At 46.7% G+C, this 18,400-nt stretch overlaps 1 protein-coding gene across 1 annotated transcript in view; it reads left to right on the forward strand.

Annotated features, from left to right (window-relative positions):
- The first annotated feature begins 3,506 nt into the window (after positions 1-3,506).
- The window catches only part of LOC125946789 (protein Skeletor, isoforms B/C-like), a 35,433-nt gene continuing 20,539 nt past the window's right edge, over positions 3,507-18,400 (forward strand). Inside the window, exons 1-4 of the mRNA XM_049670799.1 lie at positions 3,507-3,667; positions 8,688-8,822; positions 11,575-11,647; positions 15,702-15,804. Of these exons, the coding sequence (XP_049526756.1) occupies positions 3,616-3,667; positions 8,688-8,822; positions 11,575-11,647; positions 15,702-15,804 (363 nt within the window). The 5' untranslated portion in view covers positions 3,507-3,615. The remainder of the gene's footprint in view (positions 3,668-8,687; positions 8,823-11,574; positions 11,648-15,701; positions 15,805-18,400) is intronic.

Here is an 18,400-nt window from a genome sequence, read left to right on the forward strand (position 1 = left end):
ATAAGGAGTCTTTCCAGGCTTCAAGAGAGCAACCAGGCGGCTGATCTTCCACTGCTCCGGAACAATACCAGAGACCCATGTGTCATTGTAATAATTGAGCAGCGCAGTGCGACCAGCCCTGAATAAGACCACCGAATGAAGCAACATTCCTGCTAATTTTATTCGCGGCAATTCTTGCAATATGCATTGCAATCGTTCAAATTCAAAAGTAAGTAAGTAAGAATGGTTTGCAGTGTGGCCAAAAGTAGTCATCTATGGCTTTGCTGTATATTGTTTTGCAGCTATTAGGCAAATGTATTTCGGGAAATCATATCACACAGTGATGCACAAGCATATTGAAAATGGTATGGCTTTTTTTCTTCATCTTTCCACTCTTTGATAACAACTCCAGTGGAAAAGCCGACAAAAGAGTGTCTACAAAGAACCTCTCTGCGTGTGGTATTTTCAAAGCAACAAAAGTTAGAGTAACCCGAGGAGTACTTCTTCGGAACTCATAATAAACCTCGCAGTATATACTAATAAACGAAACAGCCTGAAGTTCCCAAAGAGTTCTAATCCCATCCAACGAAAAAATTTGTCTAGTGGTATAAACCGTTCAAAACCTTAATTTCAGCTACGCAACGTCGCTCGCGCACCAAGCTTTTCGTGCAGGCTAATGAGCCGACCGGTGGTCAAAATAATTTCCGAGCCATGCACTACGCATTCGCTCACAGCACTTGCTTTCGGTTCGGACGTTAAATCCTGTCACTAAGAGATCGTCTTTGAGACACGGGTGCGTAAACAGGATAGATCCCTGTTGCGAGCACAGGAGTGGTGTGGAGACTCGCCCCCCTGTAGGTCCTGTCGCACAGCGTCCGAGGAAGCGGGCGCCGACGCGACGGTCAACCAGGCAGGGGTGCAACGGCCCCGGTTGTGTCCGACTCGGTGAATACGCGCCCAAACACCTGTCAGACGGTTTCCGGCTCGAGTGGCTGGCATATTCGAGCGAGCAGCCATCACGGCCGTCACGGGACCGCTTCTCTGACCCCGGTCCATCATCCGCAGTAACTTCAGACAGCGCGGGTGCTCACACCGACTCCATCGGCGGCGGGTTTCCATTACCTTCGGGCGGTACGACGCGCCCGCCATCCAGGTTGGAAACCGTCAAGCCTTCCATACCAGCGACGAAGAGGATCCATGCATATACAACGTGATGCTCTTCTGACCGCATCGCCACTGGTCTGGTGATTGTGTAGAGGACATATGTGGCTTATATTATATCTGTATATGGCGGGCAGCCCTCCATTCACGTATATTATACCATGTAAGCTAACACTTATCAGCGGCCGCTGTGTCAACTAAGTCAAAAGGGGCGGCTATGTTCGTCGTCGTCTTCTTCTACAGCTGGCTCCGTTGCTGCTCATCATTCCTGCGTAGAATTTCACTTATCTTCTGTCGTCGTAATGGGGAGGCCGCGTTTACGGGGGTATGAGCCATTGCTTAAGGGGGTATGAGCCATTCATTGTCTTACGTGAAGGACAGATTTGAAGCAATTTAATTTTTAAGAATCGCAAGCGGCATTGTGACAACGGCGTACTGGGGGCATACCGTCAGGGACGTCGTTCTCTCCGTCGCAGCCGAACGTGTGTGTAACCTCATTAAGAAACACAAAGACGTAACCAATAATTGAGCAAGACTTTATTGTACCATCAGGATTAACCCAGTGATAAACACCGGGGCCGCACGTTTCAGCTTCGCTGGTTAACCATCTGTACGTATAGTGCTCGGGCGGTGATTTTTTTTTTCTTTATTGCGTACACATCAATATATGCAGGGGCTTCAATAGGCAGGAGGGAGAGCAGAACGATATGATTGTAGGATATACATTGTCAAGAAGATAGCCACGATGGAGAATGTAAAAACAACACAACTAAATGTTCGCCATCATCCACGTGCAAGATAAGCGAGTTCGTTCGTGAGCAGCCATATCGGATGCACACTCACTGCATATCGCCTTTCTTGTCCATGCAAAAAGCCTCCTATATCTCACGTGCACGCTGGTCACCATAGCACCTTGGAATTTTGCATTTGTCGAACAATGCACGACAGCCACAACGAGAGCTACGCGCGGCTAGGTGGTTGCCAACAGACCGCTTCAATAAATTGGAGTGTTCTCTGAGGCGGTCGTTAATACAACGGCCAGTTTGGCCGATGTAGCATCGACCGCACGACAGGGGGATCTCGTACACTACGTTGTGACAGCAATTAACTGGCTTTTTAGTTTATCACACGTGCGGGACCCCGTGTCTTCTCTATTCACTTTTTGGCAGATACTGCAGAACTTGTTCATTGCCGAAAAAACAACTCTAATACCGGCCTTATGTGCTACCTTTTTTATAAGAGTGTCTCATAGAAGCCGGAAGGCCGACGTTTAGGCAGATCCACCTACTACCCACATTAGCCAATCTATACCCATATCCTTCCCGTGCCAGCCGAATTACCATACTATAGTAGCCATAGGATACGAATAGCCTTGTAGTTTCCGGAAGCACCATAGGCAGAATTCCCTCTACAAATTTCATCAAGAAACTATAGGGCAGTTTTTTTTTTTTTTTTTACCTACACATGGCTACACGAATATAGCCAGTGGGTGTAGTCGCCGTTTCCTTGATCGGCGCGGAAAAAATAAACGAACCCAATTTTTATGGCAGAAGTGCTGCATGAAACTGCACTCTCTGCATCGCAGCTTCGATGAATGTACGTAGCAGACGACAGACAAATAGCCTGGCGTCGCAAACGCGGGGCGCCATTTTGTCTGCGACTGTCGGTGCTGTCGGTATACATACATGGCGACGACAGTGATAGTTGCTGAGAGGACTGCAGCCAAGTGCTGGTGAGACCATGTGTCACAGTGGAAGGTGAGCTTATCTTCCAAGAGGATTAAATTATGTTACTTACGGATGGTGCGTATACGTACAGGTTGTTTCAGACTCTGCGCTGTGTTATTATATGCACAGCGAACCTGTCTTCGTGCGCTGCACACTTGCGATGTATTTGGCGGCAGTTTGTCTATATCCGTTGCTCAAAGAAAATTAGTACATCTGCATTCATTGTTTAGGCTAAGGCGCACATGTACGATGTTAGTGCCTGCGAAGCTAGGTGCATTTCGTCTGCTAATGCAGAACGCCGGCGCGCAGTCCGCTCTGACTGGCTACCATCCAGTCAGCCAAGTGCAGCGCAACACACTTCTGCATTGCACTACACTCGTTTGCACGAGCCTGCATGAAGTGTAGGTTTAAAAAATAGCCCTTACGAACGCCTGGGACAGTGCAAGAACCGATCAATTTCTTTGAACCACAGGCGTTTCCCCTGCAGATGTAGCTTTCATAAGCCAACACGTTACCGAAAGTGGGTCGCAACATCGCGTTTCTAGCGTATTCATGAACATCATTACCGTTTCTGCTGCGGTGCGAAAGGCGGTGCGTTGTCTTTGGGCGCGTGCCATCCTCGCGCAGAAGAACAAAAGAGAAACGCTGACCGAGAGTATCATTTTGGGAGCACAGAAGCGTTCGTGAAATCTTTCGTAGCTTCTTTGTTGGTGCGTCCAGCTCGTCAGCATCGAGACCGCGTTCCAGCATGGCTTGCCGGCTGATTGCCGTGATTCTACTGGTGTTCGTTGATCCGCGAGGTACGCTCTTACTATTACGTTCACGCTTCCACGTGGTTCACAGATGCTAACTGCAATTTCTCGCGCTCTCGGGGCCTATTTACGTTTGGTCAACAAGTTGTAGGCGAATAATGTCCGCAGCCACACTAGAAATGCCATGTTGGTGGCCCCGCCATTCTACAGGGCCAACGAATGTTTCGAAGCATGTCAGTAGTAAGCGCCGACCACTTGTTGGTCGGCAGATTGGCGACGATGGGTCTCAATGGCGATTTGTCGTCCCGGAATGCTCTGGCCTATCCGAGAAATAGTGTACGCCAACATTTTCTCGCGATGAATTTGTGCAACTTGGGTCTCCTCTTGTAACGAATACAATCATATTCGTTTAAACGCGCGATGCGGTCACATCTGTTGTCTTTTCGGAAGAGAGCGGGCTGAGATGGCTGAGAGCAGCGGCGGATCCAGGTATCAGAAAGTGCCGTAATTGAGCGTTGGGCTGATATTTTCTGGCTTCGATTGTATCGCGTCAGGCTCTCTTTATAGCTTTTAAACGTGAAGTATTTCTTGGCGAACAATTATTACTGACAGTATATATCTATCTATCTATCTATCTATCTATCTATCTATCTATCTATATATCTATCTATCTATCAAGCCGCTGACGTCTTAGTGTTCTCATGATAGTTTCGTGGACTTGGCATGTACCAAAATTGGCATAGTGTGACAAAAGTGCATGAAGAACATAAATGATAGGTCTTGACATAAATATCATGACATGGGCGTCATGTAAGTTATGAAACAGCTGCCTACGTCTTTATGCTCTCATGGTCGTATCGTTAACTTGGTATGTACTAAAATTGGCATTGTATGACAAGAGGGCATGACCAATATTATGATAGATCATGACATGAATTTCATGACGTGCGTGTCATGTAAGTCATGAAACAGCCGCCTAAAATCACAATGACCCAGTGAAAAAAGATTAACACTCAAGAACCACTGAAATGGGTTCTGACGTGGGTACATAGTGAAGGAATCACTGAAGAATGATAGTTCAAGTTATAATCATGAGCATGACTCAGCAAGAAGGACAAGGAAGAAAGGAGTGTTCACTTGAGAGAGTGTTCCCTTGAGATTTCAAAGACAAACGCGGACGCCCTTTACTCAAAGCTCCCTTCAACTAGGCCTCCTTTTATGCGCCCATGTGACAATGCGCGACTTCCCTTGAAGTAAGTAAGCGATCTTTGTTTGCAAAGGACTTTGAACGTACCCGTGTGACTGGGGTATAAGGATTTCGCCTTAAGGTCTCTTAGGAGTACTAAAGGGACTCCTGAGGCACTCATGACATGAATGTCATGACATGCGTGTCATGTAGGTCATGAAACAGCCGCCTGCGTCTTGGTGCTCTCATGGTGGTTTCGTTAACTTGGTAGGCTCCCCGCACACTGCTTCGCATGACATCGATTCCCACAGGGCGTGGGATCTGCCAGGCTTTTTGTAGCGTGAGCTACACTGGCCGAGGTTGATCAGTTTCGCGTGGCTCCTGGAGAGCCGTGCTGCGCATGCGCGAGGAGCAGTGACGTCACACGGCGCACAGCTGGCGCGCCGGGCCTTTGCGCTGGGCGTTTGCCAGTGTGGTATAGCCATGGAGAAGGAGAGCGAAATTGCTGCTCAGCGGCGCAGAAGAGCGGAGAAGCTTAACTCATCGGATCCCGAAGTAGTTGCCTGGCAATTAGCGGTTGAGCGTAAGAAGAACCAACAGAAGAAGGTTAAACGTGCTGCGGAAACACCGTAGAAAAGGGAGGAACGTCTAGCAAAGCGGCGTCGCCAGGAGGCTGAGCGACGTGCCCGACCACCCTTGCAGCAAGAACAATAAGACGGCAGTGAACTGTGTAGTGGCTGGTGCCTTCAATCGTGCTCCAGACTCTCTTGGTGTCCCTTTGAAGGGCAAGTTTAACCTGGACTTAGCCAGTGTTCCAACTGTACAGACGACCCAATGGGGAACCACCATTGATCTTGTGTATCATAGAAATACAATTCAAAATATTGCGTTGGGGCCATAGAGACGGCAGCGTGTTACTACACTGACCACCGAGCCGTCTTGGTTGCAATAGAGAAGAACCAGACGTTGAGCAAAATATATATATATATATATATATATATATATAATATATATATATATATCTATATATATACATGTGTGGTGTGTGTGTGTGTGTGTGTGTGTGTGTGTGTGTGTGTGTGTGTGTGTGTCCCATAATGCGTATACCGTGTGTGTCATTGAAGCAGCAGTAAGCATGATAATCAAACTAATCCTAGACAACCAGGAAAGCTAAGAATAACCAGCTGCACCTTCGCTCACGCTACGTATATCCTGGCATAGCCGAGCTAAGCCACTGCTAATTTTTAATCATTGATGAGGAAAGTTCTTGTTTATGTAGACCCTATATTACACTCTGTAATTGCAAGATATAATCAACGATTGTCGGTCATCGGCTAACTGCCAGGCATCTCTAGCATTGCTCCATTACTACGGATCTATCAGTACTACAGGAAAAGCACAGCTGGAAAAGTCATTAGAAGGGAGAGGTCGAAATTGGTGGTCAGGAAATACGCAGTTTCCTTCATTCTATTTCTCGTTTCAAAGCAATGATGATTACCTACTTTAGCGGATCAGCCAGGAAGCATGTTGATCCTGAATTGCTTTTTTTTTTAAACGAAGCTTTCTTGCCGAGTTAGAGCAACACCACCTAGAAGAGATCAGTAATCTAGGTGGTGTTGGTTAGAGACACCTCTACGCGCAAGCGTAGGTGCCCCATCTGTGAAATATGCGAAACTATGTTTCTCGCTGGAGGAGGAAGGCGCATTGCGATGAAGAGAATCGCCGCATTCGCGACCCTTTCCATTTCTGCTTCGACGTCGCAGTGCTCGCTGTGCATGTTGGCAGCGTCCGTATGCATGCGCGTGACCCGCGTTTCAGGAAGTGAAACTTCACTGCAACATTTTTTCTTAAGTGCCTGCCCTCTTAACGCCGAACACTACGGAAGCAGGCGTCGACAAGCGGCATGGAACACCCTTTATCGGGCAAAAAGCCAGCGCGTTAATACACTAGGTGCGTTTCGATCCGCAGTTGCACTAGAGGAATCCATTGCTTGAGAAACACCACGAATGCAACAGGACACAGTGGAGGATTGAAAATTTTACCAAATAATATATGTGTGATGCACTGCACGTAAATACGCGTGAATAGTATCCAGCCTCTCTATATTTCACTTCAAATAAAATTAGTTCTTCGTATAAAACGCTGCCCTTTAATACTGATATTTATATCTGGAAATCCACATTTCATAAGCACACACACATTGTCCACGATCCAATCACACCAGGAATGCTTCGGTTTACGTAGATGTCAACTGCAGTTGAGTGTGCCTGTTCTTTTTGTATGTTTCTGGCCTGTAACGCCGAACGCGTTAAAATGGGACGATGGTGCCATCTACGCATGATGCAGCGAAGTAATTTACAGTTTCAAGCATGAAGTTTCACACAATAATTACTCGAGGGAACCGTGGCGCTAGTGTCTAGGGGAGCTGCCAAGAAGGGTGGTTCAGCAAGCATGGGAATCACGGTTAATACGTAGATTTGCTTAACTTCGTTCTTTTCTCTTCAAGCACCTTTGTGAATTTGCAAACACGCTATTTTGAACAAAGTACGCGTTATAAAAAAGTCGCAGTTTCGCCCGAAAGGTGAAGCATCGATTGTGGTGGCAAATTAGTACAGAGCTATAGGAAGCAAGGATAGTAGTTCAATGCGCCGTATAAAGATGTAAACATTAGCTTACTAACTAAATAGACAAGCACGGTGTCACGCGCGCACAGTAAACATGAACATATCTCGCTCGATGACCCGGAAGCTCGCTGTGAGAAAGCGCGCGAGCAGCAGCGGGAAAATTGACCTTCGTGCTGTCTCTCGTGTCGCTCCAACGTGAACTAAACGTCGAAACCACAGCGCATACGAAGCTACCGGCACTCGGCGCATGCACTTGGTCCCCATCGCCGATCGCCTTGAAGATGAGGCCCGCGCGAGCGCCCACTTCGCACACATCGCAGATCGCTTTCAAGATACGGCGCCCGCGCTGCCGCGCTGTTTGCAGCAGCCGACAGACCAGAACGCCCCTCCCCCTCTTCCTCTCCGTCGCCTCGCACAGAAGAACGCGCGCTTCCGGCCTGCCTTCCTCCCTCGCGTGCGCTACATTGAGCCGCGATTGCCGGCTCACCCTCGTAAGGCGCGCGTCCGACGATTTTATCGCAGTTGGATTTTATACTGAACCTCATGGCGACGGCGACGCCGACGGCAGAAATGCGCTTGGAGTGTCCATATAATTGCTATCGCAATAATATGGGAAAGCTTTGGCTTCACTTATGTTGGTAAGAAAGAGGGGGGGGGGGGGGCTGCCACTCCAGCATTTTTTTTTTTCAAATCCTCCTTGGCCAAGCCGGTGGAGCAGAGCGTGGTCGTGAGTTCAGGCTGGGCTTCGTCGTTCTTACAGCCAAATATACTACGCGCTTCTCCCCTGCATCTCCTCCTTTGCCTTTTGCCTGCATCTGGTCGGCTTTGGTATGACGTCAGTGCCTCTTCGATCCCATCTTCTGACCTGAAGCTTCACAGACTACGCTGTCCGCCTAGCACTCTCCTTCGTTTATCGCTGCAAGACCGCGCAATTTCGTCTGGAAATTAGACAGCTAAAGAAATGATATCGCATTTAAAACTACAGTGTTCGCACCGGGAACTATATCCAATAGCTTACAAGCAGCCAATTTGTCTCTAAAACGGCAGCCTGCCTGTAAATTGCAGGCGAAAGCAGCCTTTGTGTCAGTGCTACTCCTTTGAAATCCGTGTCCCTATTTACCAAAGCTAGAAATCCAAACCAACCAACTCGAAAACAGTGCGTGTTAAACACTCGACGAAGGCCGTTTTAATTGCTCATCGATCGTCACCTTCCGGAAGCGAACTGGTCAAAAGCTGTTGTCTTGCCTCCTCTTTGTAGGCGTGGCGGCCGCCTATTACGGCGTAACCATCGGTCCAATCAAGATGTTGGCGCATGGCTTCACGGGCAACGTGTTCGCTGCCAGTGAAAAAAGCATCTACATAACGGACATGAACTACGATGGAAAAGGCCCAGGTATGGCTGATTGTTATTTCATTGTGAAATTATAGGCTGCAGGTATTCTAACCGATTTGTATGACGCCGGGATTTGTAAAGAAATCAGTTCAGCCTTCTTTTTTTTCCCTACCAAAGCACTAGCCGACGTGCCCCAGCCATAGGTGCCGTACGCAAAACTGACTGATTACTTTTTACAGCGTAAGTTGTTATGGGCTCATTCTTATAGCCGTCTCGGTTCGCGTTTTCGTCCGCCGCCGCGTAACCGCTATCGCCCGGTTACGCGGCGATAGTGGTTACGTGGTCTCCTCCGGGATCGAACCCAGGCCCGCTGCATGGAAGTCGGATACATTACCACTAAGCCACGCAAGCGCTTGCTATCAGCGTCAGAAAAAGGCCCTATAAACGCGCCCTAGGCAGGCGCGCAGGCGCAGACGACCCGAGCCTCTGCCAGTATGGTGACGCCATCTAATTAAGGCGCCTGCAAAAGCCGCATGTACAGGCGCAGACGACGAGATGCGATTCAGACGAGGCGCGCATAAAACGCGATCCCGATGTCAGATGCGCGCCACGTATTCTCGGTATCCCTTCGGTACACGTTATGCCGTTTCCTCGCAAGGTACGAACTGCTGCTGAAGAAGCGAACCCTAGAGCTACGTGCGCGGCTACAACCAAGCATCATCGGGCTCAGCAGACTGCTGTGCAGAGAGCATTACAAACCGCAGCTCGGCCGTCGACGCCGGGCGGGCAGTTGAGCTCGCTCTCGTAAAAGCGAGGCGAAGAGACTTTGCAGCGAAGACCCTGTTGTGCGTGGTGCCGAAATTGCTACTCTTAATCCGCTCCACCGGTTTACGCTGTGACTGTTCTGCGTGTGCCGCGCAGGCCTGTGACTTTCTTCGAACACTTTCTAACTGGGCGATATTTTCTTTAGCGTGCGTGGGCCACACTATTGAATCATATTCAGTGATTGGTTGGATGAACGCTTTATATGCCGTTAGGTTAATATCTGCCGACTCCTGTCGCTCGTTCCATCGCAGATCCGAAGTAAATATGGCAGCTAAGAACACTTTAATTCGGACAAAAAGGCATTCATTTAAACAGTAAGCAAATTGCAACGGCAAGTGGTTTGTGGCGACTCTCGTAAAAACTATTTTGTCTGCGTGAATGTTCATTTGCGATTCCTCGCACCATTATTCTATGTGATTAAGAGCCTGATTTAAGTGGACCTGGTCACGACAGTTATTGAGCTCTTGATAAATTAGGCAGTCATCTGCACGCAGATTATTTGGGCGAATATTTTATCCACATTGTCATTTATAAATATCAAAAGAGATAGCGGTCTCAGGACCGACCTTCGTGGAACAGCCGACTTATGATCGGCAGAGATCGAGCAAACAATTATAGCACTAATCGTCAATTAATGCACAATATTGTCGGGAGCACAAATGGACTCCTATAAGCGACACTAGCTTATTTTTACTGCATGCGAAGCTGTCTATGGCTAGGGTTCTATCCATTTTTCGTGTCCGTCAACAGATCTCCGTGTGCAAAAACTCAACTCCCGAATTTGATGCGAAATGGCTTCATTCCGTGCAAAAGCTTATACCTCTCATCACTTGACTATGCATTTTCAGTAGATTAGTTATCAATGGGCACCATTTTCTAAATAAGTATTCTCTCGGAAAGAAAATAAGGGGTTCTCAAAGATTTGCAGCTGTGCGACCCGCTTCGGCCATGTGTACGCACGCACCGCCCTCTCTTTGTCGCCGTTCCAAGCGCTTGCGTGCCTAGTTACCTTCCGCTCTCCCGGCGTGGCCGTCCCGTCGCGCGTGTCTAGATCCTCCGGCTCCCCAAGGTGGCGGTAGTCTTCCACGCGAATGTATGCCGCCGATCAAAATAAAAGTGTGTGTGCGTGTGTCTTTCTTCGGGATGGCCGCCGTCGCCGCTCAAGAAAATAAAATTTGCTCATACCTTTGATCTAAATTCTGTGTCACCTCTATGTCGTGTGCTAAACTGCTTCACTGGTAATCCACCATCGCAGCTGTGGAATGGTGCGTGATTTCCTTTTAGTATGGATTTTACCTTTAACAAAAGTTTATTTTTAATGCGAAACACAATCAAATGCTTTTTGAAAGTCTAAAAAAATTGGTCCATTTTCAGCATCAACAGCAGCCGCGAAATCATAAGCAGTTTCAAGGAGTGCTGTTAGTGTCGATTTCCCTTTGCGGAAACCGTGTCGCCTACAGTAAATTAAGTTGTTATTTTCGAAAAATGCCGGTGTATATGTCTAAATATTATTTGCTATAGAATTTTTAAACATTAGCATAGCAACCAAATTGGCCTGTAGGTGCTTATTTGACGCGTGTATGAGCTGCAGTCCAATCGGAAGTGTTTCAATATGCGCGCGACAAGTTTGAAATCTCGTTATTCTCATCATTATATTTCCTCTGATACATGTTCTTGGCCTGCACAACTCTGCAGTCGCCGCCCGGTAAGGTTATACTACCTGCGTTCTATCTCACAAGCTTCGTGTTGTGCAGGGAAACCTATAGGGGTCAAGTCAGCTAGCCAGAAAAGAGAACCAGAAGGGCTACTTCATTGTTCACACTAGGCACTGTGATCGGCACTCGTTTCTCCTTGGCTGACACAACATAAGCCATCACTGCATTGCACGGAGTTTGTGAGAAGCCAAGCAGGGGGGGGGGGGGGAGCCGGCCATGATAGCAAGCTCGCCTCGCACGATTCGTCACTCGCGCCTAAACCTTCCACGCAGCGGCGCGCTTCTGGGCAGGACAATCCACGACTCTCGACAAGAACGGTGACGAGGTGTCCGACGAGCACGGAAGGTGCGTATCGATGATTTGATATTCGATTCACAAAAGCCGCCATCTTGGACTGTTACACAAACAATTTCTCAGTTTTATGAGAATTGAAGTCGCGTAGCGTGGTCATGAAACGCTGAACGCCATTTCCACGACTATTTTCATGCTTGAAAATCGAATGTAGTAACGTACATTTCGTTATTAAAGATAGAAAGCAGCAGCGTCAACAGCACAAGATGGCGGCACCGCAGTGCTTCCGTAAAATACTCTATGGAATGGAGAGTTTTACGCCAGTACGTCCTTGGCCGCATTAGCGTTTACGGAATGTACGTTTACGGAATGTACGTTTACGGAATTGCCGGATAAGTGCGCGGCAGCAATGACGCCGGTAGGGGACATCTGTGCAAAACATCGGTAGTGACATCTGCGACTGAGAGTTTAACCATAAAGCGCACAAGGCTAATACCGCAGTGACCTAAGATATCTTTAGATTACTTGCTGGTGCAAAGCGTTGGGAGCGACACGATCGTTAGCGTGCGCTCCTCTTACTGCGGAGCAGTGTGTGGCTACCCCGGCAAGTTTTCTGCGTCCGTGCGTGTACATCGTCACGTCGACAAAGAAAAAAAATTCGTCTCTAGAGGTTGTGTAATTTTGAGTTCCCGCGTAACAGAATTATGTTTTCTAGTACGTTCAAATTACAGTCCGATGCTATATTATGTCTGCAGGTTGTGCGTAAGTCGTACTTTAGAAATTTTGTGACGCGTTTTACTTGCAGAAATTGGATTAGTTCAATAACGCACGTGCGCCAGGCGGTAGGTCTACTAGAATGATGACATATGCTGCACTCCGGTATGTGTCATCATGAAGAATTTAACCATAAGTTGCCAATCATACTCGTCTATGCTGTATTAAACCTCTTCAGTGACGTAATCATCAGCTGCGTGCCGTTATGTTGTTGTTATTTTTGGTGTTCTTTTTTTCTTTGTTTCATTTGTCTTCGACGAAAATAACCACGTAGCAAAAACATTTCTAACGCGTTTTGTTTGGAAATAGCGTCACAAGATGTCGGTATATACCAGCGTAGCTACTGCTGTCTTCGACTCATGTAACTCGGCATTCCGTAAGCTGTAATACATTTACGGATAAGCTGAGACTTCCGAATCTCCCCTAATGTATACAGGGTGTCTCAACTATCATGCACCAAGATTTTAAAAAAAAGAGTAATTGCGTTACTGGAAGAAAACCTAGTGCATATTGTATCCAGGAAGGTGCAGTAACCACCAGTAATTTTTTCGTTACTGATATTTGATTAGGTAATTGTACCTAATTATCTGACAAGATAAGTACTGTCCTAATTACCGAAAATAGGAAAATTGTAGAGCAAAATGCAAAACTCCCGATACAGCTTTCTGCTGCTCAATACGTGCTACATAAAAGTGTTTTTCAGAGCGTAAAAGAAGCCCGCGAATACGCGCGAAGTTCCTCGAGCGGCCAGTCGTGCAGCAATTTTGCCGTGTCCCTTGCGCCATAAAACCCCATTAATCATCATCGTCATCATGATAAGCGACATCAGCAATTATACCTGCACATGCCACCTCTGCCAGTTGAACAAAGTTAAATTCAAGCAATCGACAAAGCCGTGATATTCAAGCGTCCCGTTCGAAGCAACTCATTTGGATCTCGCGGAGCTCAAAAATAAGGAGGAAAGAGTCAAACGAACGCAAGCTTTCCTGCTTTCCATAGATGAGTGCACAAAGATGAATGTGGCTAAAGCGGGTAAAGAAGCCACTAGCAGCGTTATCGATCTTCTCAAGGTTGAATGTTTTAAACACACAAAGAAGCTCGTCTGCGACAACGGACCGGCTTCCCATAGTGCCAAGTTATCAAAGTGGGCACAGGAGCACGGGATAATGATCAAGCATTCTTCTCCATACCACCCGGCAGCAAACGGTCCAGCCGAACATGCCATACGAGACGTCAAACAGTTTCTGAAGATGTATCCAGACTTTGCAGGTGGATGGAAGTGCTGCCTCGAGGCCGCTGTGAAACATCACAACAGATCTTACACTGGTTTAGGTTGCAGTCCTCATTTTGCCACTTCGGGCACAGCGCCCATACTTCCGGTAGATCGTGAGCTAGGCCTCCTAGAAAACCTCCAACTCAATGAAGTCAAGAAAACTGTAAACGAACAGGAGGTTTAAAGGCGCCGCATGAAGAGAAACTTTGATAAAAGACACAACAGTGAGATACGGGACATACAGCCTGGAGACTATGTTTGTATATCGAAAGGAACTCTGCCTTCAAATTCTAAATTTTACGAACCATTTCAAGTGGTTAAGACCGCGTACCAACATGGAATATTGAAGAACCGGAGACTCGGGTCAGACGGAGTGCGCCTCTATTGGCAACATATTCAAGTATTACACCAGGAGGTGTAATCAAAAGAAGTTCGGAGAAGTGAAGCGGTCTGCGCTGGATGGATAAAATAAGACGAAGAAGTGGGCTAGGGGAAGAAGTGAGGAGGCAGAACTAAAATTAAATGGCGGACGACACCCGTCTCACTGAGGTTATGTCTTTTCTATAGCCGTTCTAGTTATGAACGCTACATTTATATGATTTCTGAGGTGGATAGCGGTGTATTTGCCACTAAATTTAGTTGTCACAGACAATAGCACACTTTTGATCGTTTCGCGCTTTGCTCTCTAAAGCCTAAGCCATCATCCGCACCGTCAAGGCATCGGCGCCCTTCAGGAGACAACGTTTTCTCGGCAGTTTCTGTTCGAGAACAGGACTCCAGCGATGTTAAGAGCATCGACCAATGTTGCCGGCGTCCTTTTTTTTTTTTTTTTTTTTTTGTAGTAGGCAAGAACGGGCAAGGAAACGCTCTCTCCCAACGGACGCCAGTGTCCCGACAATGACGGGACGGCGTGGACGCGGGCTGTGTAAACCAAAGTATAAACCTTTGCGCCTGTCCGTTGTAGCGTTTCTTGCAGAAATTGCTAAAGGGAAATCTAGCGCTATGTCTACGCAGTCTGCAGGTGTGACAATAGGCTGTGTACGAAACATGGCCATCGTGACGTGTTTCCGGCTCCTGCAATCGCTACCGACGCGTGCGGTACACAAAAGGATGGCCTCTGCGATCGGCCTTCGTTAGGAGTCGTCGCTGTGGTTGCGAGAAAGATAGCGTAACAAACAACTTCGCGCAAGAACGCTTGAGAGCACAAGCACGGAGGCTAGAGAAATCCATGTACTATAATGCCCATCATTCAATCGGTTCCAGAACAATCGTGGTACCGGAGGTCCTCCTAGCATTTTCTGTAGACAGCTCTACGGTGCCTGTCAAAAGCACATGTACAGTTAAACAAAAAACGTTTATGGACCACGGGATCTCAAAAAACGTTCAATTTCCGAGCAGCCTGTAGCAGTAGCCAGTAAACCTGTGTACGACAATGTTAGCAAATTCTGGTCGAGGCCCGAAATGCAAACACCAGGCTGCGCTGGGAGGCTGCGCAGATATTCAGCTTTTTCTCACAGATCATGGTCCGTAATATTTTATGGTTGACTGTACATCCTTAAGCGCTGCGTGCCCCTTAGGTCCGCAAGAAGAAGGCGAGCGTAGAAACATGATTTATTTATTAGGTCATCACCACATGAAGCCAACACACAACGAAGCGAAGGAAAGCATAGAAGAATTTACCTATCGTTTCCGTTGAAGAAACGTGGAAATAATAAGAAAAAGAGAAAGAAAGTGAACGAACAGACAACTTGCCACCAATAAGAACCGCGCCCACGTCTTTCGCATTAGGTGTGGGATGTCCTCTTGCATTTCACTGGAACTAATCAACCTCGCAGAATTTGTGAACATTCATTTCATCGCCTAAGAACGGTCGAATTACGAGAAAGTGTGTCGAACTATACATTTTCGGCAGCGAGAAGTTAGCAAAGAAAGCTACACTTGGTCTAACTACCGGGATTTAGTGTACTATAGTGACTTGGTTCTCTACTTTTTTTATTCTTTAGTAGTGTCGCTTTAAGTGAAGAGCAGCATAAGTAAGCCGTGGTTACGATCACTTTGCAGCAACACAGTCCTGAGGGCCTACGTGAACGCCAAGGTGCACCTGACGCTTCCCAAGAAGGTCACCGACTACAAGGCCATTGGCATCTTATGCACGTCAGTTAATGTAAGCAGTGCATCGTGTAAGATTATGTTGTAGCACGAGAAATCGAAACACATATTGAATAAATTAACAAAAATTCACTAATTAGCCCCTTAATTAATTCTTTTTGGTAATTGTAGCCGGTGAGCTTGTCAGGTGTATCCATTTGGAAATAATTTCAGGAATTACACCAGTTTGGAGATATATGCGCCATCAAACTCGCCGTAAAAGTGCAGTGTTGTTCCACTTACTTTTTTTATCAAAATGGTGTTTTATACAATGAAGCACAAAAGTAGCTGGAAGGCCCATGTGTTTCGTCCCACACTTTGGGAAAATAATATCTCGAAACTGTCGTCATCCTGGAAATTCACTTCAAGTTGATGCGTCTTGCTAACTCACCGGCTACAATTTGTAAATTGAAATATGTGTCGTAAAGTAATTAACTAAGAAATTCATTAGTCAATTTTTGTTAATTAGTTGAATTCTTGTCTATTTGTCGTGCTGCTAATGTCCGCCTCTTCGAATAACCAAGCTCAACGAGAAGAATTATATGCTACCTGCCACAGGCAATTTTTTTTTATTTCCATAAAACTTAAAGAGAACTTAAAGAAACTTAAGAAACTTAAAGAAACTTAAAGAAACTTAAAAAAGGGCAGCTCGCACTAGTGTTGCAAGGCTGGAGTAAACAGCGGAGCTTGTGATGGACCTAGCTTTTTCCAGGTTTTACTAGGCTTGGCTAAATTTTCCTAGGAAATGCTAAGTGCTGCTAGCCACGGTATTCCGAATCGGCTCGCCGCCAACGCGCAGATTCTCGCTTGGCCGCGCGACGCACTTCAAGATGAGCAGCTTCTTCTTCGGGTGTCCGGATCTTCTTTAGTCATCCCATGTCAAGGCTACATGTACTCGCCACAGAGTCAACGAGAGTTCTGCCGCGGTCACGGCGGCTCCGAGCTTTATCTGCCCGGTGACGTCACGGCCAAGCTGCGCCTCCACACTTGCCGGGGCGTGGCTGGTCGAAACCTGCCGGGCCGCCGCCTGAGGCGCCTGCTGCAGTCACGGACACCGCGCGCGTTCGGCGCGAACGCGGGGAAACGTGGACGGCGTCGGCAGAAGCTTTGCGCGTTGCCTCGTTGGTGCTGCTGCAATTTGTTTCTTTCTCTCTCTCTCTGTCCCTCTCTCGCTCTCACTTTCTCTTTCTCTCTCCCGAACATAGCGCGCACCGTGCGCATGCTCTCATTCTCTCTCCTTAACGTCCCATGTCAAGGCAACATCTACACGGCACGGAGAGGAGGCGAAGCACGCGGCGCTCTGCGAGGTGGTTGCTAGGCAACGCGCGGTGACGTCACCGGCAGGAGCAGTTTTTGTTCGCACTACGCAGCGCAACCAAAAGCTTAAACAGCTCCGCTGTTAAAACGAACAAACACCCTGGTGGTGGTGTCGGAGTGGTGTCTCGGAGTGTCGCCATTTCTTTTCTTCCCAGCATGCTCCACTAAAACAACATTCAAAGCTCTTTAGAAAGCCCTCCAAATATACTTGCGTGAATAGAGTACTTACGTGGGCATTTCTTGCTACCTGCATCACGCCACAATTTCAAAAACGGCATCTGAGACACGTTTTCTCTCTGCAGCCAACTGCTCATTGAGTGCCTCTCAACACAGTTTTCTGACACAACATCTTCTAACACAATGTGTGCGGAATAAATTTATAAGAACAATCATTTCGTTGCGGCGTCTATACTACAAGGTGTTTCAGAAAATGCGCTAAATATTCCTTTAAAATAGCGAACGTATGCGGTTAATAAACCAGTTCCTAGAGATCCTGCTCTTACCAGGCAGGCATACATTTTATTATTAGTTTAGGCAGTAATTACACAACTATATCTAAACTAGACATCTCCATACACTTCAAAAAAATATGTTTAAAATAACCCGATATCCATCAATCTCTTATGATATATGGGAGCGTAAGAATTCTTGCAACTGTCCCATTGATTTTTACACATGATTTTTGAATGTAGGGGTTATTGAGCATATCGGTTTCTGTATACGACACATACCGCAATGCACTTTTCTCGTTCTGATAATTCTGCTACAACCGCTACCAGCTGCTCGGTCAATTGCCTTTCAAATCAGTTTGACGCTCAATCCGCTAGAAAACATCGTGAAAATTTTGCATATTTCACATGCTAATTATGCGCGTTCGAGTGTGTTTCTTGCATCTTCATTGTATACTGGATGAAGTAGGTGTGTAAATATTTCTCTACAAAGTTTCGAACCTCAAAATTTTTATTTATACGATTCTTGCAACCACATTATCCTCAAAACAAAGAACACACTATATGAAGGGCGATGCATTTCAACAAATATATTGCTACAGAATCTCTTGAAAATTATGTATTAAAAGCGGTGATATAAAGAGTGCAGCTCTTACTTTCCCTTTTTCTGCTTAACACAACCTTTCCTATTTGTTTTGTAGTGTTTGTTATGCTTTTTTATGCGAACTCAACGACTTTGCGCGTTAACAGATGAGCAAGAAAAAAACGAGAAAATGGCCTGATTTGATTTAATATCCGTACTTGCTCATGTAAAGCCCTATACAGCCACAAGGCACTCTAGTAGCT

This window comes from Dermacentor silvarum, chromosome 7 (assembly GCF_013339745.2).
Source record: "Dermacentor silvarum isolate Dsil-2018 chromosome 7, BIME_Dsil_1.4, whole genome shotgun sequence".
Lineage (NCBI taxonomy): Eukaryota > Metazoa > Arthropoda > Arachnida > Ixodida > Ixodidae > Dermacentor > Dermacentor silvarum.